At 38.5% G+C, this 24,399-nt stretch overlaps 3 protein-coding genes across 6 annotated transcripts; all 3 read left to right on the top strand.

Annotated features, from left to right (window-relative positions):
• The first annotated feature begins 5 nt into the window (after nt 1-5).
• On the top strand, nt 6-4,768 carry nmnat1 (nicotinamide nucleotide adenylyltransferase 1). 3 transcript variants are annotated; one of them, XM_055049541.1, is made up of 5 exons: nt 6-96; nt 404-543; nt 1,495-1,678; nt 2,832-2,956; nt 3,072-3,917. In XM_055049541.1, the coding sequence occupies exons 2-5, from the start codon at nt 429-431 to the stop codon at nt 3,149-3,151; spliced, it is 504 nt and encodes a 167-aa protein (XP_054905516.1). In that variant the 5' UTR covers nt 6-96; nt 404-428; the 3' UTR covers nt 3,152-3,917. The 3 variants fall into 3 exon arrangements, with proteins under 3 accessions (XP_054905516.1, XP_054905517.1, XP_054905515.1); XM_055049540.1 differs by lacking the exon at nt 3,072-3,917 and adding an exon at nt 3,925-4,768 and having other exon boundaries at nt 9-96; XM_055049542.1 differs by lacking the exons at nt 2,832-2,956; nt 3,072-3,917 and adding an exon at nt 3,925-4,036 and having other exon boundaries at nt 7-96.
• A 1,438-nt stretch (nt 4,769-6,206) lies between these two features.
• rbp7a (retinol binding protein 7a, cellular) lies at nt 6,207-7,586 on the top strand. The gene is made up of 4 exons (XM_055049544.1): nt 6,207-6,429; nt 6,631-6,809; nt 6,941-7,042; nt 7,130-7,586. Exons 1-4 carry the CDS (start codon nt 6,357-6,359, stop codon nt 7,187-7,189), a joined length of 414 nt encoding a protein of 137 aa, XP_054905519.1. The 5' UTR covers nt 6,207-6,356; the 3' UTR covers nt 7,190-7,586.
• A 1,290-nt stretch (nt 7,587-8,876) lies between these two features.
• ube4b (ubiquitination factor E4B, UFD2 homolog (S. cerevisiae)) lies at nt 8,877-23,950 on the top strand. 2 transcript variants are annotated; one of them, XM_055049533.1, is made up of 29 exons: nt 8,877-9,188; nt 10,681-10,900; nt 12,289-12,424; nt 12,630-12,717; nt 12,915-13,059; nt 13,184-13,409; nt 13,601-14,068; nt 14,612-14,722; nt 15,554-15,695; nt 15,979-16,079; nt 16,201-16,315; nt 16,854-16,937; nt 17,192-17,248; nt 17,648-17,764; nt 17,991-18,089; nt 18,177-18,290; nt 18,480-18,678; nt 18,839-18,977; nt 19,051-19,150; nt 19,371-19,498; nt 19,631-19,729; nt 19,865-20,100; nt 20,766-20,892; nt 21,014-21,158; nt 21,330-21,464; nt 21,635-21,826; nt 21,994-22,168; nt 23,383-23,529; nt 23,670-23,950. In XM_055049533.1, the coding sequence occupies exons 1-29, from the start codon at nt 9,165-9,167 to the stop codon at nt 23,732-23,734; spliced, it is 4,134 nt and encodes a 1,377-aa protein (XP_054905508.1). In that variant the 5' UTR covers nt 8,877-9,164; the 3' UTR covers nt 23,735-23,950. The 2 variants fall into 2 exon arrangements, with proteins under 2 accessions (XP_054905508.1, XP_054905509.1); XM_055049534.1 differs by lacking the exons at nt 13,601-14,068; nt 14,612-14,722.
• The last annotated feature ends 449 nt before the right edge of the window (nt 23,951-24,399 follow it).

Raw genomic sequence — 24,399 nt, 5'->3', positions numbered from 1 at the left:
TATCTTTACGTAGCACCTCGACGTCCGCTACGTACAGGAAACAGCTGACATCCGCTAATAGAAGAGCGAAACAGAAACTGCTTTATTTTATTTTAGGTACGAAAACTTACTATTTCTTTTTGAACACTGACTTTTATTTTTTGTTTGTCTTCTGAAAAATAATTTAGGTTCCCTCCATGTTACTGACTTGTAGAGCTAACCATCTAAATCACAACGAGAAATTCAACTTTAACGAGAGCTAACATGTTAGCTCTCGTTTTAGCTCTGCTATTTTAGCCTCTTAGCATAACAAACCTTCAGTATTTTCTCTTGGTTTGTTTTTGTTTTTTGTTGTTTGTGCCTGGGTTTAAAGGGACTTCGTTTAATCACATTTTAGTAATGTCAGCTGCCGTGTTTGTTGCAGGGCAAATCCTGCAGCAGTATGAGTGATGGAGAATCCCAGTAGGTCCAAAGTGGTTCTGCTGGCCTGCGGCTCCTTCAACCCCATCACTAACATGCACCTCAGGATGTTTGAGCTGGCCAGAGATCACCTGGAAGACACAGGTTGAAGCCTTTTAAGACGACATCCTTTGTTTTAGTGTTAAGAGTTTTCTGTCAACTTCCCTGTGAAACTTTGTAAGCATAATCAAAAATGGATCTTAAAATGAACTTGGAGCCGTGAAGAAAGGGAGAACAATTGTGTTGTGCTTCTACCGTCTTCTGCCCGAGAGAACAATCCTGCAGCATCATCTTTAACTACATGAGAAGTAGAACAAATAATAAAAAATAACAACTCTGGAACATTATGATTTTCCTTATTTAAACACAGATCCTTTCCAAGCAGTCGTGCATTTTTTAAAAAGAAGGTACACCCTCGTAATGTTAAATGCATACAAAATGCCCACAATTGTAGCACTTAAAGGGAGGTCTACTTTCTTTTTACATGACTTACTATACAGCAGAAGACAAGGTTGTGGTTAAAGGATCCTAAAAATGCATTTATTGCTGTCTAGAGCTGAAGGCCTCCTTTAAGCATTAAAATCCTTAAGCAGTTCAGAGGTGTTCATTTTAAACTTTAAAAAGTGTTTTTGAAGAGTTGGAAACTGCATAAATTATTGTTTGTGTTTCTTCATTTTTCACAGTAATAAATAATGCACTTTTAAACTTGGTGCAAAGTGGAGGAAAGGACACCTCGTCTAATTGAGGCTAACCTGCAATTTTGGAACATTTCTTCATAACTCATTATTGTTTCATTTCTTAATCATCTCAAATCACACTCCCACTGTGATTGAAACACCGAAACCATATCTCCAAAACTATCATAATAGAGAAGGAAAAGTATTACAGCAAAGTTTTAAAGTGCATTAACTTTCCTTCAGAATGGGAAAAATATTTACAGTATACAACATTCACATATGTATTTACATATATATATAATGTTATACCAGCTTTACACTAGTGAAAGTAGAAAACATGTTTAAAAGGCAAAGATTGATTTGAAACTTTGTGTTTAAGGTCAGTACAGTGTGATTAAAGGAATCATCTCCCCGGTGGGCGATGCCTATAAGAAGAAGGGTTTGATTGAGGCCAGCCACCGGGTGGAGATGGCGAGACTGGCCACAGAAAGCTCAGAGTGGATCACAGTGGACTCCTGGGAGAGCCAGCAGTCAGACTGGGTGGAGACAGCTGAAGTTATCCGGTAAGTTTAAAGTTCACAAAACACTTTTCTCTTGGATTTTTTTTTTTATCCTCTGACTCCGCTTTAGCCATTTCACATCTACCTGTGATGACAGATAGTCTTTAAGCATCTTCACATTAGATGTTGTGACGCAGGTGACTATGACTTGATTTGAGACTTTGGTAAAGTCTTCCAAAGTTTTAATATTCTTTTTATTGTATTTGAGTTATTCAGACTTTAGACCTTTTTATTATTTCACACTTCCTGTTTAAGACTCTATGAAATGGGATTTATCACACAGTTTCGAAAATCAGTTTTGTTGCTTGAAAAAAAAAGGTAATTTCAAAATAAAGATTATGAGGAAAATGTGATATATTGAATTTATAAGTGCAAAATAAATAGGAATGTTGTAACAAAATGTATGTGGGGTAATTGATATCTTTAAGTAGGCTCAGAATTATGTTGCATGTAAACAGTTTCACATGTTACCTTCATTTCATTTGAACATTAAAGAAAGGTTTATGTGATTATTACGTGCTTCGTCCACTAGATGGCAACATCAACTCTGTGTGATATGGAGACATTCAGGGTAGGACCCTGGAAGTGCAGATATGTGAGCAGAGCTGCTGCAATAAAACTTCTTGAGCTAAAGCAAACTCATTATTTTCAAACATGAACTTACCAGTTAGGACAGAAGATTTGAATATATTTTCTAGATTTGTACAATACTCTCCCCTAATTATTTTTTTCTGTATTTTTGGATATTTTTATTAGCACATTTTGAAGCTGGAATGGTTGTTAACCATTTGGAGCAAAGAGACATGATCACCCGGGTATAGTTTGTCATTTTTACTTCTCAGAGATTCTGATTCTCTCCTTTGGTAAATATAAAGTAGGATAGAACCTCAGGGCTTTTTTCATTCAATCATTAAGCATTTCCTTCAATTTTAGCCTCAAAGCTGAACAAGATATTTAGAATTTGTGAAATTGCGACTGGGGAATATTTTTGCTCATAAAGTGTTTCTTGGCTCATAGATCAAAAAGACCAGCCTGTAACCTGCAAGGGGTTTTCATGGAATCATAACAGATGTAGATTTTTATCTTAAAACACATGGATTGAGGGATTTGAACAGCTGATTTTGACAATACAGCTGTTTTACCTTTATTCGTATAGGCATCACTATGAAGAGCTGCTCGCTAGAGAACATAACAGGGACAACGTGGACACCGTCAAGTATACGAAGAAGAGACGTATAGAGGAGAATTATATAGCGAGTTCAGTTCACCACAGGAAAAGAGGTAAGCTATGCATTTTTGTAAGGTTGTGTAAGTAAATAGATGTTGCGTTTTTGGAGTACTTGCTTATTTACAGTTTAGTGCATTCTGCTGAAGTGAAAGAATGCGGTTCTTTTAGGGTGTGGGGACTCTGTAGCATGGTCTGGACGACAGCCAGTCACAACCAGCAAAGTGAGTTGTCAGAGTGAAGCAGCGTGAGAATAGCCTCTGGGCAAAGAGGTGGTAATTGCAGATGCACTTGAAATTAGAGCAACATTGCGTCACACAAGAGCAAAACAATAGCTGGTCATGTGAAAGACGGTGTCACGAGTTTATCATTATCATTAATTAAACTTGAGCAACATTTAAAAAGCATTAAAGGTTGTAAACAGAAAAGGTTTTGTCCTTTGTCAGTAAAACTAAACCAAAACTAAACATCTTTCATTTACCTTTGTTTTATTTACTTTGTATTTGTATTTATATATTTTAAACATCAATAGAGGCAACTATTGATGTTATTACAAGGCAACACCTCCAAAGAAACAGGCAAGTTTCTAAAGTCAGCAATAAATCTGGTGTTAGAAACTGTGATAATCCCATTTCATAGAGTCTGAGACAGGAAGTGTTAAATTCTTGGCTAAAGAAGCTTTTATATAAGGTTTTTCTCCAGCTATGGAGAAGTATGCAAACCAAAATGTATACAAAGACTTTTGTTTTCCCAACTTTATTTCCTATCTTAATATCTACATGTTTTGCCTATCCATCCATTTGTTTAACAATCATCCATCTATCTAATGATTGATTTGCTTTTCATTCTTACTGAACTATTTTAAAAATGGTCCAGAAACAGACTGGAACTGTGGAAAATTCAGTCTTTGATTCTACAGAATCTTAGTTTTATTTCGAAGTTGTCTTCTCATAGATCTTTGAACAGGTGTTGTGAGACCCCATCTGAGCTCCTTCAGAGCTGAACTCCTTGTCCCTGTGCTCAGATGACCCTCAGCTGATGCTGCTGTGTGGTGCAGACGTCCTCGAATCCTTCGGAATCCCCAATCTGTGGAAGCAGGAGGACGTCGCTGAGATCGTGGGACGGTACGGTTTGGTTTGCATCACCCGCAGCGGCGGCGACCCACACAAGTTCATCAACCAGTCGGACGAGCTGTGGAAGTATCGCAAGAATATCCACGTCGTCCATGAATGGGTGGCGAACGATATCTCAGCGACTCACGTGCGCCGGGCGCTGCGTCGAGGCCGAAGCGTCAGATACCTGCTGCCCGACAGCGTCATCCACTACATTCAGGAACATGGCCTCTACAGCGCCGAGAGCGAGCAGAAAAACGCTGACGTGGTTCTGGCACCTTTTCAGAAATACTCTGATGCCTCTACAAGCGGATAGTTTACTGACATGTTTACGAAAAACAGAAACCGGTTTGCTGTGAATTTAAAACAAGTCGCACATTTTATTGATGCTCTCAATAGTGCCTGCTCCACCGATTGTAGAAATTGAATAATTATAGTTTCATTTTGCACCTGTCAAATAAAACATCTGAGCTAAAGTTCAACTACAAATAAACAGTTTTATACATTTGATATTTTGTACAAAAATTGATCAAATCATTTTTATAGAATAGAAATATACTTGAGAATACTTGAATGATTCTGATGCTGCTTTAACTCTGTTGTCTCATCATATATTTTCACTCAGAACTGGAATTTTCCATGCACTCTGCAATCCCCCTTAACCCTTTTAACAAGCCAAAGTCTCTCTTGAAACACTTTTTGTTGGACTAAGTGATTTGTGCCACATTAACAATAAACTGGTTTCTTTGATTTTCACCTTGGGAGTTCCCTTTTTATTCTTGTTATTCTAATGCGGCAGAGATAATCCCTAATTATTCGGGGTCCTAGTTATCATGTACTCCCTATTTTTCTCCTCTACTTTTGCATAAGGCAAAGGTATTTTGTTTGCATGCCACCATTTATGCACACGCTCATTAAAAGCCGTTTGCAGGAAAATTACATAAATGAAGAAAGGTGGAAAAAAAATCTCTGTTGAACACAAAAAACCCACACTAAACAACAATGGAACCTGAAAATGTACATTTGGAATTCAATAAACAATATTTTCATTTTTAAAGGGATCGGTTGTAGTTTTCAGGAGGTTTGTTGCAGAAGAGGATCAGAACTAAAGGCGAATCCCATAATGTTAAATTCTGGAACCTGAAAATGTAACATTACATTTTTGGGTCCACAAATAATAAACTCTACATTTGTATTTATTCTTGCAGAAAAAGCTAACAGATACAACACATCTAATATCTTGTATGAATACACATAACCTAATGATTAAAATAGACTTCCTTTTTTTTGTCATGAGTTATATTTACCTAAATTGGTTAAATTAGTCAGATTTTCTGACTTGAATCAGTTTGGATGTCCTTACAATTGTTAATGGGAATTTCATCCCATTCCATGGTGTTTATAGTTATTAGCACGGCTCCAATGTTGAACCTGGTGGATGTTCACAATTCTATACCGGACTTTGTTTAATTTTTCCATTATGTATGCCAATTCTTAAAGCAGGGTTTTGGAGGTGACGCGTTGTAATAACATCAATAGGTGTGCCTCTCTTTAGCTTACAAAGACCTGTCACCACCGTCTGGGCTTTCCCAAATGTTCAAAGACAAAACTCAGTGTGTGTAAAATGCTGAGAGTAATGAAAAGATTCTCTCATTTTTCTTTTGTTGGCCCTTTTTTCTTTCTTTTTTGCGACAACTAGGTGGTTTGTTTTCTTGAAAACTGAATTTCTTCCACACTTTGTGCTAGAGTGTATCTATTTGTCATTTTCAATTTGCTGCTGCACAGAAAAGTTTGCCATTTTGCTGTAGACCGTTGTGATTATGACATTGATAACAATGTCACCTAAATTGGTTTGAGGTCAGGAGAGATTTTCTCCAGTTTAAATTTAATTGTTAATAAAACATTAAATTAGTTGTTGCATTATATTGGAATAGGATATTTTACAGTATTTTCAATTGTACTAAAATTAATTTACAAACGTCTCGTATTTTTTTAGCTAAATATTGGTAGAGTTCACAGACAGCAAACAACGAGGTCTGTGGGTTTTTTTGTTTTTCTTTTATTTGTGTTTTAATTCCTGAGGCCGAGCTTAAAAAGTTGTCTGACAGTGAACCTGTCTGACAAGTCTTTTCTTTTCATTGCTATTGTAGTGACGAGAGTGCCTCCTGAATCCTCACATGATCTTAACTTCAACAGAAACAGGAGGGATGACACACCTACCTGTGTGTCACGGGGACTTTCTGAAAGCAGCACTTATTAAAGCTAATCTGCATTGGCTCACCAGTTCAGAGATCACAGTTTGCTCCCACTGAATCCCTGAAGAAGGAAGCTAAGAGAAACCAGCATGCCTACCAGTCTGTGTGGAACATGGGACATGATCAGCAATGTCAACTTCGATGGCTACATGAGTGCACTTGGTGAGTTTGAACTCAAAAATACTCCATAGAATGAAAGCTTTAAAAAAAAAAAAAAAGAAAAGAACAACTAGAAAATCTATTTGTGCTGTGAATACAAAATATACAAAGAAAAACTGAGGTGGGATTTTACACCAGGGTTATTATTGTATTCCTGAGACTGTGGGAAAAGAGTATGCAAAATACGATCCTTTACTATTCCAGGTATCAGTGTTCATTTGAGAAAGATTGCCCTGCGGCTGAAGCTGAGAAAGGTGATTGAGCAGCATGGAGACCAGTATATCGTCAAAACTCTCAGCACCTTCAGAAACTACGCCATCTCCTTCAAAATCGGTCAAGAGTTTGACGAGTTCACAAAGGGACTGGACAACAGGCACATCAAGGTGAGGACGGATGTTGTAAACGTACCACTCCCAGGTGTTTGTATGAGGCATGAAACGTGCTGACCTAATTTTTTGCTCCCATTCTGATTATTCTCTCTTGTTTTTTTTTTTCCTGTTTTCTTTCTGCGCAGTCAACAGTGACATGGCAGGGGAATAAAGTAATGTGTGAGCAGATTGGAGAGAAGAAGAACCGAGGCTGGGCTCACTGGGTTGAAGGCGACAAGCTCCATCTGGTACGAGATGAAATTACAAAGAAATTTCGACTTGTTCCAATTTCATATGTTTCACATTCAATAAACATTTCACATTTTCCACCTCAGGAACTCCACTGTGATGGAGAAGTCTGCAAGCAGGTGTTTAAGAAGAGTGCAAACAAGTAAAGAGGAAGGAGATGTTTAAGAAGAATTCGTTCAGTGCTGCAAGATGGCATGCGTCCCATCCACAACTGCTGACCCTGGAGAAAATAAAGCCACACCAGTCTAGAGACAGGCAGGGACTCTGGGGCTTTTTCAAACTTACGCCACTAGATAGCACCACTGCACCACTTTTACACTACATACTGAAGCTACATTCAAGCTTATAAGATGAAGCATCAGGATGTTTCGTAACTTGTTTCAGCTGGCTGAAAACAGATTAAAGGTGCTTTTGTTTTTTCTCTTGTTCAAAATTTCTCCTTGAGAGCTGTTCTGTTCAGTTTGCATTTATTGTTTCAATAGTGTATTTTCCATAGACATGTAAAATACACAAAAATGAGATCCATTTTTTTACGATTTGAATTTTGCTCAATAAATTTTGCTTAAATGAAAGCTGTAATTTGTAATATTTGTCCATCAAAAAAAGGTGAAACTATGAGGTGTAAATCTACTTTCTATGTGATTAAGACCAAAATTATTCAGACTTCTAGTGGATTGAGATTTGAAATGAACCCGAAATATAAAATATTGAGTCAGTGCATGCCACACTTTTCAGATATTTGATTTTAAAAACAGATCTCTCACTTTCCTCCAAATTCACAGATAAGCCATTGTGCTTAAAATGGCAATAAATACAATAAGGATTGTGGTTGAAGGTAGAACTTTTCTTTAAACAACTATAAAGAATACTTTTCAATTCCCTGTATAGCCATGAACAACTACAAATGTCTGTCTACATGACGTGAACAATCATAGTTTCAGACATTTTCTTTTTCTTTTCTTTCTTTTTTTTTTTTTTTTTTTTTTACGACAATGAGATAAGTTCAATTTGTTCAAAACATAACTGAGCTATTGTTGCTTTTTGGACTTCACGGTTTCAGCTGAGGCACTATGAATTAATAAACATAGAGTTCAAAATCAGACGAATAGAGGATACAAATGTGAAAATTATTTTATAACACAACACTACATGCCCATTTTAGCAGAAAAAAACTTACCATGTCTGGAGAAAACTGTTCGGTGAATACAGTGAAATAACATTGGATATGTGTTTGTTAAGTTTTCTATTACTTTTTAACCTTTGCTCATAATATGTCATAGGGCTGCTGAAAGAACAAGGTCAGAATTGTGACTTTAATCATTCTGATTTCAAATCAGTTTGAATTGAATTACTTAGCTTTCCTTTGGGACCAATAAAGCATTTTTGATATAATTTAAATCAAACAGGCAACTTTTGTAGGAAAAAAAGAGATTATTTTAATCTTAGATATTAAGCCTTTTTTTCCAGTTTTCCAAATCCTCTCTCGTGTAAATATCTTGGGTAAAAGTGTTTCATTTGAAAATCTGCGCGAAAGCTGTCCTTATATACAACAGCGTCTCATTATTGTTCATAACTCAAGGCGAAATCTACGTAAAAATAAAAATGAAATAAATAAATAACGGCGATGCAGACTGAATGTTGATAGAGGAACAATCCTGCCATAAAAAGAATGCACTCCGAACTACACAAATGATCAGTAGATTAATAGATTAAAATACATTAAAGTACGAGATCGCTCCTCCAGGTCGCCTCTGCCCAAAGTATATTTTCGATGCAGTGACGCAACACTCCTCCTGAGCTCTCTGAGATCACGTGACGTGGAGTAGAGCCAAAATGGCCGCTGTTGTATTTTGACGTATATAATAGCTAGCTACTTTTCTTTTTGTTTGACTCTCGGTAGAAAATCTACCAAACCACAGACGCTTTGAAAGATCCGCATCTCGCCATCTACCATATATCGGTGTCCTAGTTTTTACCTTGGCGACAATCAAGACTGACACCTATTCGTTGAACGTGTTAAACTATGCATATTCAGTTCTAATCGAGCTAGCGAGCTAGCTGGCTCTGGCTGGCACTCCGAAACAACTGAAAGTGAAATAGCTAGCTGGCTTAGCCGCCAGGATGGAGGAGTTGAGCGCAGACGAGGTAAGGTGACAATGGATGAATGCACTTAATATATTCGGAGCGAAGCTTCACTGCATGGTTGTTGTTGTTTTCAGCCCTAACATTTCATCTCGCAAGTTTTTAGGAGTTGTAGAGCGAGCCTGGTAGCTACAAAAGGTAACAGAGGGCTTAGCTTAACGTCATAGGAAGGAATCACTCGCTCAGTTGATTGATTCCACGGTTCTCTAATTTGAAAGACAGCTATGTCTGAGTTGAACAATTCTGCTCATAATTTTTTAAAATTAAGCAAATCCTTAATAGAAATATCATGTAGAAGAAATCAATGGAGAGTCGTGTAACTGCCTGTGTCGTGTCATTTAGCAGGGGCACAGTGCTAACTGGTTGATGTTAGCTCAGAAGCTGTGCTTAACGATGTTTTTTTTACTATTTATTTTTTTTATCATAAACACAGCGAAAGACTTCCTTATCCTGCTGGCCGTTTTCACTTCTGACATGGATACTTTTTTAGTCTTAAGTTTGTGTTATTCCACGTCTTCCAACGGTAACATTTCTTGTTGCTGCTAGCGTTGACTTGCTAACAGTGTTTGCGAAACGACTCAGCAGAAAAGGGGCAAACAAACATAAAAACAGTGGACCACCATGGTCGAGTTGACCCAGCTGCTCCCCTGAGACCTCAGACAAAACATACCCTGCTTTTTCTAACCTCAGTTTACAATACAGAAGAGATACTGTCATCCTCTTAGCTCCAAGGTCTGACTCCGTTTACAATGTTGCGCATTTTAACAGTTTTTAGGCTTAAACAAATTATACAGAATTACATTGATTGTAAATATGTTAAAAATATAGTAATGGTTTCATTTCAGTACAACACAACCAGTCTCAGTTTGCACAGTGTGGATGTCTGAAAAATGTAGGTTTCCTACATACATTTTCATCTGGTGATTTCTTAAGTTTTGGTAAATTTGAAAAAAGGAAAACAATTAGAATGTTTGGTGTTTTTACACCTTCCAGTAAGATAAAAACAAGATTAATGTAAAATAAAATAAAAAAACTACTGAATTGTCCGTTTTAAAACTTCTGTAGGAACTGGTGCATGTTAAATGCAAATATCTGCCAAAATGGTTTGGTTAAGGTGTCCTGCAGAACTTTAGGTTTTGTCATCCTGATTTTCCTTATTGCCTAACCTTTACCTTATAGTACCCATCCGTCAAGAGGTTTGAAGATAAAAACTTGATTATTGTCATTAAAGATTATTGCAAATGGCAAGGGCATTGCTCAATTGCCCCACAACCTTGGGCATTTTGCCTATCTTATTATTCCTCCCTTTACAACCACTTGATAAAATAAAACCTTATCTCTTCAACTTCACATAGGCATGCCTTACAATAATCACAAATAGGGAGTAATAGCATGTAATTAATTAGAAACTGCCTGAAAACATTTCAGCTGGCTGGATATTTGTGTATATGTGTTTCACTTTCTCTGAATTCATCATTTTCATTTTTGATTAAAGATTCGCAGAAGGCGGTTGGCACGGCTGGCAGGAGGACAGACATCACAACCCAGCACCCCCCTAAGTACTCCTCTCACATCCCCACAGAGAGAGACTCCACCTGGACCCCTCCCTGGCCCCTCAGGTGTCTCACCCCAACCTGTACCACCAGCTGCCTCTCAATCATTGGGTCTCAATGTCCACAGTGGTACCCCTGCCACATCCCCTATGGGCACCTCTGGTAAGTAATCAAAGTTTATTGGTTATGGCTGAACTCTGGCATTTTATTCTGATGATTTTAACTGCCAGAAGTGCTTTGGGTTAAACATTATCATCTTAACAGTTACATGTGTAGCTCCATATTTTGTGAACTTTTGCTCAATCCTGTACTTATCTGTAATTAGCCTGGGCGATATATTTTCTGTAAGCCACACATGATAAAAACTTGTTGCCTGAGCAAAATTTCCGTAAGGAATCTTAATTATTGCAGCCTTTATATATTTTAGGAATAAATATGAAAAAATCGAATAACAATGGGCTTGCTGTGATCACTTTATATGAGACATAAAGTGTAGACAAAGTAGGGCAGAGGGGAAATTTAGGCTTTTCTCCATGATCTGCACTACTATTGTTTATATGGATACATACATTTTCTGACATTTTCTGGGTAGACATTGGTTGTGCTTTCTGCTACCTAAACCTACTTAAAGGTGCCAATAACACCTCTTTATACATATTTCATTTTTACTTTTTTGCTTGGCTATTGGATAAGATTCCAAGGGATGTAGCTTAAATGTTTAAATAAATATTTTCAATATAATTCCAGCCTCTGAGCAACCATTACATTTCTTTAGGGTAATTTTGACCCATAATCATGTTGCTCACAGAGCAAATCTTAAAAGCAAAAGTAGTAAACATTTGTGGTACTTGTGGTTTCAGAGTTGGTTAACTCTGGTAGCTACTTTGCTCTTCATACCCTTATACTTTTAGTCTTCCCCAACTGATCAAGGACCAAATACTTTTGTCTTTCTTTGCTTCTTAGGCTTATGGCTTTTAAAAAATCTTCAGGTTACTGACACACATTTTGTTTTGCCTCAGATGTTTAAATTTACAACTAGGCCCAAAATTATTCATGCCCCTGGAAGATTCATGTAATCTGTAAAATGTTGTTTATGTTTTTGTTTTGATTGAAAAAAATGTGCATTTCATGTTGGCCCAGCCAAGGGTCCAACCTCAGTCTGAAAAAGAGTCTGTGGGGAGAGCTGAGGATTAGGGAAACAGCAATGAGGCATTCCGACCTCAAAGACTTGGAGTTCAACACCAAAGAATACATTGTCAAAATACCACTGGAAACCTGCAATTATAAAAAGGAATTCAGTGGAAACAAAGATTTTTTTGATTATTATAATAATAATTTTTGACACCCCCTTTGCTTTTTCTCGATAAAATATAAATAAAGCTTAATTACTGTTGTCAAAACTAGTGCTCCTTCTACGATGTTCATTATCTTTTGAGAGACGCCAGTCTAATTTTCAGAAGTAAACTCATTGGCTGAACTCTGATTTTTAAAATAAAATATGGCAGATATATTAATAATTTTGGGCTTTTTTTTGACTAATGTTCCTGCAGGGGTGGCATATGGCAGTCAGAGCAGCGAAGGCGTAAGCTCCCTCTCTAGCTCCCCCTCCAACAGCCTTGAGACACAGTCTCAGAGTTTGTCTCGATCGCAGAGCATGGACATTGACCCTGCCTCCTGTGAAAAGAGGTAAAGTTTTTTTTTTTTTTATTATTATTGACTTTTGCTACAGTATTCCCGTAAGATACTGATATAAAAAGTAGCTGTAAAAATGTTTTATTAATCATCTGGAAAAGAAATGAGAATGTTGGGATAAACTAATTGGCTCAAAATGTTTGTATGACATTCACAAGCCTGCTGAGTTTGAACATAGTTGGCCTTTTCTTTTCTTCAGCATGTCCCAGGTGGATGTGGACTCAGGGATTGAGAACATGGAGGTGGAGGACAGTGATCGCAGGGAGAAGAGAAACTTGACTGAAAAGGTAAAGAGTTGCATTAATCAAAAATGAGGCATTAACATAACATCATTGTTTAGACCTTCAGATTAAACACGGTTGTTTACTTCTGACGTGGCTCTTCTTTGTTTCACTTTTGGCAACTTTCATTCCTGGGACCATATCTGTCACCTGATCAACCAGCGCGGTTCTAGTCAGTGAAAAGATTTCCTCTGCTTTTTCAGGAAACTTCTGCAAACTCTGATGTCTCTGAAGATCAGGCACTGCACTTGATTTGTAAGATCCTCCGCGTATCGTGGAAGGAGCAGGACAGAGATGTCATCTTTCTCCCTTCACTCGCTGCAGATTTTCACCAGAACCCTAAAGATGGTATTTTTCTGAATTATCTTTGTCCGCAATTACAACTGTAGTTACTTTATTGTAAATTGAAAACATTTACTTTTTATTTCTGCCTTAAATAAGCTGTTTGTTGCACTTTTTGTGAATCTTGCAGTGTACTCTGACTTCAAAGACCTCATCAGCCAGATCCTGATGGAAGTCTTAATGATGTCATCCCAGTCAAATGTCCACAACCCGTTCGCCAGCTTGACCGCCACCTCTCAGCCCATTGTGGCAGCAAAATCCTCCGAGCACCGGCTGACGCTGGTGCAGCCGTCTAGCCAAGGCAGCAGCCCGATGGGCCCCAGTGCTGGGTCTTTTGGAGCCAGCTCTTTGTCCAGGTAAAGACCCAGATTCACGGTTTTTTGCACATGAACTCTGTATATTTCAGAAACACAACGAGATTGCTAATTAAATTTTTTTTTCCATGAAGTTCCTTTGTGGATTTTCTTGTCATTTTTTTTCTGCCCTGGTTTCATTGTCAACAGACCCTTTTTGCCAATGATGATCTTGTTATCAATGCTATCCACAGTTTGTATGGGTGCGATAGTCCTCATCCAATGGCGTTGAATGCAGCAGAGAGGACTTACCCGTCTCTCGCTACCCCTGCTGCACCTGCTCCACCCTCTGCACCACAGTTTGTAGTTCCCCCCAGCCCACCTGCCTCCGCCAGTACCAGGCACTCCCTCAATCAGTCATCTACCCCCATGCCCATCTCTCAGAGATATCGACCCTACTCTGTCACCACTCCCTGGGTGGCTTCTACTCCCATGAGCCCAGTTTACAGAGGATATAGTTTCCCTGGTCTTTCTCCCAGCCCAGCTGCGCTCTCCGTTCCTCCAAACACCCCGGTTCCAGCAACGCCTTTAAGCCCCCAGTCCCTTTTGAGCTCACCCAGCTCACACATCCATCCCCCCTCCCCACCCTTTCCCGTGGTGCCTCCTTCTCCCAGACTGAGTTCTCGACAGGCTGGCTTTGCTGCCAGGATCCCATCATCTAGGTATCTCATCTGTCATTTTATGTTTGTTTGGCGTGATTGATCTATGTAATAAACACATAAAAAACATTTTTTTTTGTGTGTGTGAATCCCACAGTTTTATGTTAGGCATGGCATGTGTTAATCTATAAGTTGGGCCGACATAAAATCAGACAGGAGTTTAATGCAGTAAGGGTTCCTGATCGTTTTGCATTTAAATTCTATCTGACACTTGGAATTGGATCTGAAAATCCATTTCTAAATGTGTCTAAAGTTTTTAAGTGGGTTCTAGCTAAAGTGTCCTTGTCTCAGTATAGTAGGCCGTGTCTTGGCTTCTGGGGGAAGCTGTCTTATTGTGTTAAAGCTGCAATTTGAAAAGCTTAAATATTTAAAAAACATTACAAGTACACATCCATAGTAGGGCTTACAAAGCTGTACTGTTTTCTATGTCCTACTTTCCTCCATGTCTTTTAGTTCTTACCTTTCCAAATTCTTATTTTTTTTTTTTTAATCTCTTCTTGTCCATACATTCTTTCACTCACCTCTTCCCTTTTCTTGTCCTGTTAGCCCCTTGTCGTTCCTGTTTTTTGCCCTTTCTGACATATCTCAAGACAGCAGTGATGAAGAGTCTGAGGAGGAGGAGGAGGAAGATTTTGCACAGGTTCAGTTTGGGTCCAGGTACACCAATGCTCGGTGTGTGTTGATGCGTGTGTGTGTGCACGCTTGCACATGGATGTGCTTACTGCATGGTCCATCCAGTGGCTCCAGCAGGTTTACCACTAGGGTTGTGCAAATATATGAGTCAGAACACAGAAACTGATGGATGTCCAGTTGTTGGATGGCTCATTAAATGTTTCTTTAAATGTAGGTGGTAAGTATTAAAGAACATCTCGGGTGGGATTAGATGGAAAATCATTTTCTGATTTTGTGCCATTTTACTTTGTTGTATCTTTGGCTAAAATATTTAAATAGTTTGTCAGTAACAGTTAGCATCCCTGAACTGACATTTGTTCTTAGATTTTAGACATTATAACCTGACAAAGCTGTGTTGTTTTAGGGTATTATCATACATTATATTTGAGAGCAGTGGGGATTTATTGATGCATTGCATGTTTATAACCAAGTTTTGTGTAATACATACTGGGCTTTGAACCCACTCGTACTGTGTTGCAGCTGACCACTAACAGCAGTTTGAGCTTTTATCTCTACATTGTTTTGGTAAATGCATAAATTAAATTAAGTGACATGAGACTCGGATAAAGGTGAGTGTTGCCTGGAAGAATTTGCTGCAATTTAATTATTTGAACTCTTCTAAGCCCTTCTTGTCCCTCTTTGAAGTTCTGATGAGACTTGTGATGCTATTTAATAAGCTTGTTTCCTTGCAGGATCCTTCAGAGTTTTGCGTTTGCTGATATGATGGTTTGATGTGATGGAACTTCTCCCGAACACAGCAGGGTTTTCTTCTGCTCTCTAACAATCCTCTCTCTTGTTTCATGTGTCTGTTTTTAGTCTGGGTGCCTGTGGAGGGGGGATGTCATGCGATTCAGCCAGCGACCGTTTCACCATTGAAGCATGCAAAGAGACAGAGATGCTGAACTACCTCATTGAGCGTTTTGACAGCGTTGGCATGGAGGAGAGGAAGGCTCCCAAGGTAGGCAACTGTCTGCAAGAGGAGATTCCTCGTGTTTGTGTCTTTACGTCCAGATGTAAAAGAAAACTGACTTTAGAGGATGAATTAAAACATTGTTAATTATTGCATCTCTCTCATAAGTGTGACACAATGACTGACTCTAAAGTCTTATTTCTGATAAGCTCCAGTCTTGTTCAAGGAACATTATTTAAAAATGTATTTTCTTGATCTGATTCTGTGAAATCCATCTCCTCGCTTCCATTTTAAAACCAGGAAAATAATTCATCTTGCTCATTTTTTCCAGATGTGCAGCCAACCAAATGTCAGCCAGCTTCTCAGTAACATTCGCTCTCAGTGTATTTCCCATGTTGCCCTTGTCCTGCAGGGGGCTCTGACTCAGCCTCGGTGAGTGAAACCATTCACTTTTTTCCCATTTCAGCTATTTATTTTGTCTCCATAGCAACTACTCTTTCTCCTTGCACTCAGAGAAAGTTAATTATTTTTTGTCTCCTCTAACTGTGCGTAGGAGCCCCCTCCAACAGTCTCTGCTGGTACCTTACATGCTGTGTCGGAATCTTCCGTATGGCTTTATTCAGGAGCTGGTGCGCATCACCCACCAGGAGGAGGAAGTGTTCAAACAGGTGAGGAGCACGGCCTTCTATGCTCAATGACCAGTTTGCCATTTTATTTCAGACACTCGGGCAAAATCAGAGTTATAGTTTTACCGTGTAACTTCTGAATGCAAATTTAATCGGTTCCAGTTTGCAGTTTATATCTAAAACCTATTTTTTGAGACACTGTTCCCCACATTAAAGATTAAATATTAATTCCAATGGTCATCGTATATCAGAGAGATAGAAAAATGTAGGTTATTCATGATTAATATTTCCGTAGCAGTATTCAGCAGGAAAAACACCATTGGATGTTTTCCTGATCTTGAACACTAAATGATTTTTTTTTTTTACAAACGTTTTACAAATAAGCTTTACGTCTGTAATAACGCAAGCCGAGAGGAACGTCAGCTCACCGCAATACCACATTTTGTTTTACACTTAAATGACCAAGTCATAGTTTTACTTTATATTTATAAATGTAAATAATGAGAGAATCTTCCGAACGTCTCTGAAGCCAACAACAGAAACTAAAACTAACACCAGCATTTCCAAACATGTCTTCCAGATCTTCATTCCCATTCTCCGTGGGCTCGCTCTGGCAGTGAAAGAATGTTCCTTTGACAGCGACAACTTTAAATTCCCCCTCATGGTAAGAAGACAGAAGCCTGCAGAGCGGAGAGGGAGAAATATCATAATTCTTAGAAAATACAATTGGCAGCAAAGAGAGAATAAGCCACAAAAAAGCCTGACTGACAGCTTTTCTACTTGACAGATCCTTTTATTTCATTTAGGTGAAATAATGAAATGCTGACATTTACTGTCAGATGACAAATACTTAATGCTAAAGTTGTTTAATATTTCTTTTTAAGTTTTAAGAAGTCAAAGATTGTTTATTTTTTACAGGCATTAGCTGAGCTTTGTGAAATTAAGTTTGGAAAGACTCATCCTGTGTGCAACTTGGTGAGTATAAGTATGATTTTCAGAGGTATGAGAGAAATCTTTTTTTTGTTTTGTTTGTGAACATTAAATTTAATAACTACAAATGTTTTTCTATTTCCATTAAATACGGAGAAGAAATTTTAAACCCTCCTTTGATACGTTTTTTTTTCTATGACTAAAGTTATCAAGTTATTAAATCAAGAACATAAATAAAAAATGCAAATCAATTTAAATTTTGATTCTTGGTTTTTAATTTTATGCATTTTTATTCATTTATTAACCCACAATGCACAATAAAATGTGCTATAATTAAATTACTACTATAATACTATTAAAAATAATGATATTTATTCTGGGTTGGAAAATGCCCAGAGTTTGTTTATTATAACATGTAAATCTGTCTCTCCTCTTCTTCTGTAGGCAACATCACTTCCTCTGTGGTGTCCCAAACCTCTGAGCCCTGGTTGTGGCAGAGAAATTCAGAGATTATCCTACCTTGGGGCATTCTTTGGCCTTTCAGTATTTGCAGAGGATGATGTAAGTTGCACATTCAACTTGTATAATTTCACCTCAATATATCAAAAGTCTAACAATCGTAATATTACTGTAATCAACATCCTTCCTGCGAAGACAGAATAAATATTTGATAAATATTTATGTACCATGCATTGAGGCTCGGATGCTTGCAATATATAATTTTTTTGGCCATCATTTCCTAAAACCTTTAGGACTTTGAACAAAAATTGCTTGTTCTCTTGTTTAGATCAAAGTAGGGGACAAGTATTTCTCTGGCCCAGCCATCACCATGGAGAACACTCGAGTTGTCAGCCAGTCGTTGCAGCACTATCTGGAGTCAGCGAGGGTGAGTCTTTTAATTTATTGTTTAATTTATTGTTTTTACTTTTATTTAACTTAATCTCTTATCATAATAATTTATCTCCTTCATCAGGGTGACCTTTTCAAAGTTCTCCATAACATTCTGCTGAACGGAGAAACGCGCGAGTTAGCTCTCAACTACATGGCAGCTCTAGTCAACTACAATGTGAAGAAAGCGCAGATGCAGGTATGTAGCGCACATCCTTTATTCATGCTACAGCAGCTTGAACATGATGTTTGAGTTTCTGATTTGTGTCAAAAGAAAAATTAACTGCAAAGATAAAGTATGCACCCGTGACATGCCTCTCAGTAAAACTCCGGTTTTGACAAGTTTTTTGAGCGACATTTATTTTTTTTGTCTCTCTCTTTCTCTCAGACTGATGACAAGCTGGTGTCAACAGATGGCTTCATGCTCAACTTCTTATGGGTACTGCAGCAGCTGAGCATGAAGATAAAACTGGACACAGTGGACCCATACTACATTTTCCATCCACGATGTCGCCTTGGTGTCAGCCTGGAGGAGACTCGTCTTAAAGCCACCATGGAGGAGCTAAAAAGCTGGATGGCTGAGCTGCGTAAGTAGAGAAAAAGAAACCCCAAAGTCAAACCCCAAAGTAAATTAAATAAATACAATCTTCTGTTCTTTATTTAGGATGCAGAAATGATTCCTTTGGCTAAAATAGACTCTATATAAATATAATTGGTTTTTTTTCTTGTCTGTGTGAATATCATCAGATGAGGATCCCTCAAAGTTCTCCGAGCCCAAGTTCCCCACCGAGTGTTTTTTCTTGACACTTCACACTCATCACTTGTCCATCCTGCCATGCTGTCGGCGCTACATCCGCAGATTGCGCGCCATCCGTGAACTCAACAGGTAGTTTGTATACAGCAAACGGTTATAACTGATTCATCTGGTGAGTTATTTATAACCTTATTTCACATTTTAGGACTGTAGAGGAGCTGAAAAACAGTGAGAGCCAATGGAAAGACTCTCCCTTGGCTAGTCGGCACAGAGAAATGCTGAAACGATGTAAAACCCAACTCAAGGTCAGTCCTGGTAGATTCTCTTACCGTCTGTCTGCTATGTATTGATCCCATCCTCGGGACCAGCTTAAAGGCACAGACACACCAGGATTGTCTGCGTTGACTTGACTACGTTTGAACACTCATACTTGTTCTTTGTGCTGAAAAGCTTAAAAACAAGCGATTATGCAAGAGAACGTATTTCCTGAGACATGATGCTTATCATGTGTGACTGTCCTGTCAGAAACTGGTGCGAGCCAAAGCGTGCGCTGACGTGGGCCTTCTGGACGAGAACCTGCTGCGCAGATCTCTGCAGTTTTACAGCACAGTCATTCAGCTCATACTTCGCATGGTGGACCCGGCCTACCCCAAGTGAGTCGGCATACCACAGACTCACCAAGCGACTGTTTGTTGAAATGATGACAGAAAAAGAACTGTTTTTTTTTCTGTCATGCCATTCTTCAAAAATAAACATTATGCTGCAAAATGTTCTTCTTTTTTCAGCATTACCCTTCCTTTGAATCCTGAGATTCCCAAAAGCTTTGCTGCTCTGCCAGAGTTTTATGTTGAAGACGTGGCAGAGTTTCTGCTTTTCGTTGTGCAGTAAGTCCTTCACGTGTTTAAGGCATAATAAAATTGGATGAAATAATTTCATTTCACCTGTATGAATAATTAGCATTTTTCAGCAGATAGTACTTCAGAGAATTCCCTTCTTTACTACCTCTGTATTCCTTGCAGGTATTCTCCTCAGGTTCTGTATGAGCCGTGTGTCCAGGATGTTGTCACCTTCTTGGTGGTGTTCATCTGCAGTCAGCACTACATCCGGAACCCCTACCTTATAGCTAAGTTGGTGGAAGTGCTGTTTGTCACCAACCCTGCTGTACAGCCTCGCACTCAGAGATTCTCTGAAATGATGGAGAACCACCCGTTGTCCATCAAACACCTGGTCCCTGCTCTCATGAAGTTTTACACTGGTGGGTCGGATCCACTGTACATTGAAACTGTCTGCTTTTGACTGAAGAGTTTCCCCATTTGTGTGCTCCTATATTTGGGGTGGTGACTAATCCTAGTTGTGCAATATCTGTATCTGTCTGCACTGATGGCAGCATACATGTTTAGGTTATCATGAAGATGGCCTGAATTAATTTTTTGTTTATATAGATTTTAATCTATTCATATTTCTCTTCATCAGTCAATATATCAGCTTTGAAAATATTTTAATCAACCTTCTTGCTTAAAACAGTCATTAAATGTTTATGTTTGTGACATAGGTGATAGTTCAGTTTGACAAATGGGTTTTGCTGCTGAGCTGGACTCTGCGTTTTCTGTTTGATGTACTTGTCAACTCTGAGTTCTGACATTCCAGCAAGTCGACAACCATAAACAACCACTTCTAAAACTGAATGAGTTTTCTTTTTCCATTTTAATTACAAAATTCAGCTTTATTTCTCTTTTAAACTCCTCTGTTGTGCATAATTTATTCCTAATTTGTGAGCTTAATTGTTAAAAACAGAGTCGTCACAATATTTAGTCAACTCAATCGTGTACTTTTAAAAATTTTTTACTCAAGTCCAGGATTTGTACAAATATAGATGTTCCTCTTTAGTATTTCACTAAATTGTTGCATTTTTCTCTTTAGACGTTGAGCACACTGGTGCTACCAGCGAGTTCTACGATAAGTTCACTATACGGTACCATATCAGTACCATCTTCAAGAGTCTCTGGCAGAACATTGCTCACCATGGTACCTTCATGGAGGAGTTCAAGTGAGTTTGTCGATTATAAAAATTGATACGTGATTAAAAATAAACTGTTGATGCTTAATTCTGAGACATTTTGGGTGTTTCCAACCTGATTTGAGCTTGTATCTCGTCTCCTCTCCCCCAGCTCTGGCAAGCAGTTTGTGCGCTACATCAACATGCTGATTAACGACACCACCTTCTTGTTAGACGAGAGCCTCGAGTCCCTGAAGCGCATCCACGAAGTTCAGGAAGAGATGAAGAATAAGGAGCAGTGGGATCAACTGCCCAGAGTCTGTGCTCCACTTTATTATTTTTTAAATCAAGAACTCCCTGCTGTGTTGCAGTAATATTAATGATTTATTTTTTTTGTACATGTTCTTTCTGAGTTTCAAAAATGGCATCAGATATGTTAAGGCACAGTTTAATCGACCAGTTTTTTCTCTTCTTCTTCAAACTTCCAGGAGCAGCAGCAGAGCCGCCAGTCCCAGCTGACTCAGGATGAGCGAGTGTCTCGCTCTTATCTGGCGCTGGCTACAGAAACGGTTGAAATGTTCCACATCCTAACCAAGCAGGTTCAGAAGCCTTTCCTCAGGCCTGTGAGTGTTGCTGCTTCCTCTGCACGTTCTACAAGATTCATTCCATGTATTAAGTGAAGCTAATTCCATAATAAGAAACTAATTGTTCACAGAAAGTCAAAATTATGTGCCTGACTTGGTGATTGCAAACCAGACAATATTCCTGAGGCTGTTCTCTTTTTTTCACACAGGAGCTCGGACCTCGTTTAGCTGCTATGCTGAACTTTAACCTTCAGCAGCTCTGTGGGCCCAAGTGCCGGGACCTGAAGGTGGAGAACCCAGAGAAATACGGCTTTGAGCCCAAAAAGCTCTTAGACCAGCTGACGGACATCTACCTTCAACTGGATTGCGCCCGCTTTGCTAAAGCAATTGCAGATGACCAGGTTGGCACTGACTGCATCAAAGATTTTGATTCAGAGACTAAATTTAAAGTGTTTTATCTGGAAATACTTCTATTGAAACTGTTTACCCTTATACCTGGTAAAGTGGTGGCCCTGCAGTAGCTTCTGTCACAATGTCATTTACTTAGTGTTGTGAATTTTCTTCGCAGCGATCATACAGCCGGGAGCTATTTGAGGAGGTTATTTCCAAGATGAGAAAGGCTGGTATTAAGTCCTCTATTGCCATTGAGAAATTCAAGCTGCTATCCGAGAAGGTGGAAGAAATAGTCGCCAAGAACTCCCAGTCAGAGATGGACTACAGTGACGCACCTGATGAGTTCAAAGGTTCGTTTCTTCAATCAGCAAAGCTAATATTTGGGAGTTTAGTATCTGTTACAAAGCAAAATCAGTACTTTATTCTCAGTCTTCTGCATTTTGCACATATTCTGCAATTATTTCCTTGCAATAAAGAATAAAGTCTGTTTGGACAGATAATATAACATGTGGATTACATAACTGAAGTTATAAATCCCTACTTCTAAACCGACTTCACCCAAAGAACCACAAATCAAGTTTTCTAAGTATTATCTTATATTCAAGGATATAAACAAGACAGTTGCAGACTTTGTGAAAAATATTATAGAATCAACCGGAAGAATGAATTCTTGATGTTTCAAGATGTGCTTCCTTTACATAAGTAAATAAAGCACAAATTTTATTTATGTATTTATTCAGTTTATTTTTTTCCATTGTCAAACCTGAGTTGTTCATAAGCAGTACATCATAATATGTAAATGCGGAGTAAGAACTCTGGAATTCACATTCAGTGCGTAAATTAACCTTTGCCCTCAGGGGAAACAGCTGCTTCAGTGTGATCCCCAGGTCATTGTAGGTAGAGAGGGTCTTCATTGAATTCCAGACATTTGCTGCAGGTTTTGGCAGCTCATACGGATCATATAGACAGCTTAGAGCAAAGCTATCCTGTAACCACAGACTTAATATAATCCACAAAGAGAATGCGATCTGCATACCAGCTTTGATTCCCAGCTATGTCAGCCAGCCCACCACAGTTGATGGGAGTGTGCCATCCAGGACGGAGGCGTAACAGCTGTCTGTGTCATTACAATATCGCACGTCTGGTTTTTATTTTTGTAACCTACAGGATTCACATTAACAACTCGACATTTCACTATATAGGAGGCACTCTAACTTTTTATTGGGTATTTTTCTCATTTGTTTTCTTATGTGAACTAATATTACTATTAATGCACCTGTTTAGCTTTTTAGGATGGACTTTTTATATATATTTTTTTGGTGTTTGGTTAAAACTGTTTTTGAAAACTGACGACGACTTGCCTGGTTCTAAGCTCCATGCACAATTTGAGCTGGTGTACAAATTGGAAGGCTGTGCGGTAGAACTAACAAACTAAAAGGCTAGAAACTTTAGAATTAAAAATGATCAGTTGTATGTTGCATTTCAGAATAAAAAAAAAAAATAGAATTCAAAAATGTTTGCTATATTTTTCTCCTAACCTTATGTTGCACATCTATTACCTCAGACCCTCTGATGGACACTCTGATGACTGACCCGGTGATGCTGCCCTCTGGGAACATTATGGACAGATCCATCATCTTGCGCCACCTGCTGAACTCCCCCACTGATCCCTTCAACAGGCAGCCCCTCACAGAGAGCATGCTGGAGTCAGGTAACATCACCATCTTTATTGAACAGCCAAGAAGAGTAAAAAGTTCTCAAACATTGGAAGAAACAACTTTTATGTTGTTGTTGTTTTTTAATTTGTTGATTTGAAGTGTTTGTTTTTGTTTGTGTTTCTTACTCCTGCAGTGCCTGAGCTGAAGGAGAGAATCCACGCCTGGATGAGGGAGAAACAGGGCGCTCGGCCTTTCTAACAAACCCTTCGTCGGTGTCTGGCTGCGTTACTGATTTGAAGGGATCTTTCCAAATCATCTGAATTTAATGTCACTACTACCAATGAGAACGACATTTTGAGTGGAGGGAAAAAAAGGATACCTGATTGGATTTTTATTTGCATTTACCCTTTTTGTCTCAAACCATTATCATGGTTCTAAAAACAAAACATAATAAAGTTAAAACTTTTGAGTTTGTCTCTTGAGTTTGTGTGAATTATATCAAAAGACAATGAACAGTTGCTGGTTTATGTGTTAAAATTTAGCAGAAATCTGTTTGCGAAAAGCTTATTGATCATCTTTACAGTGGCCGCTCTGTTTTTCAAACCATCTTGGCTTTATAAAAAATCTGGAGTGAGAGCAGAGCCAAGTAGAGTGTGAATATTGGTAAACTTGTTTGTGTTCTTCAGCTCATGTTTGTGCTTATGGATGACAAGTGGAACCATAAAGGATGTAGGCTAATGTAATTTAATCTTTGAACGTAATAAGCAGGAACTTTAGAAGAAAAAAACTGAGTTATATTTTGCTGCTGACTTTATTAATTTGATTTACTTGTATGTGTTCTGGATCTGAAGATAAAAACCTCATTGTCACCTCAAGGTCAAGTATCTGTGTTATAGAAGAGGTTGGGGAGCGAGGGAAGAGAC

This window comes from Poeciliopsis prolifica, unplaced genomic scaffold (genome assembly GCF_027474105.1).
Source record: "Poeciliopsis prolifica strain line A6 unplaced genomic scaffold, Auburn_PproV2 SCAFFOLD029, whole genome shotgun sequence".
In the NCBI taxonomy this organism is placed as follows: Eukaryota; Metazoa; Chordata; class Actinopteri; order Cyprinodontiformes; family Poeciliidae; genus Poeciliopsis; species Poeciliopsis prolifica.
Note: the sequence above shows the minus strand (reverse complement) of the source record. Positions and strands in the feature narration are given on the sequence as shown.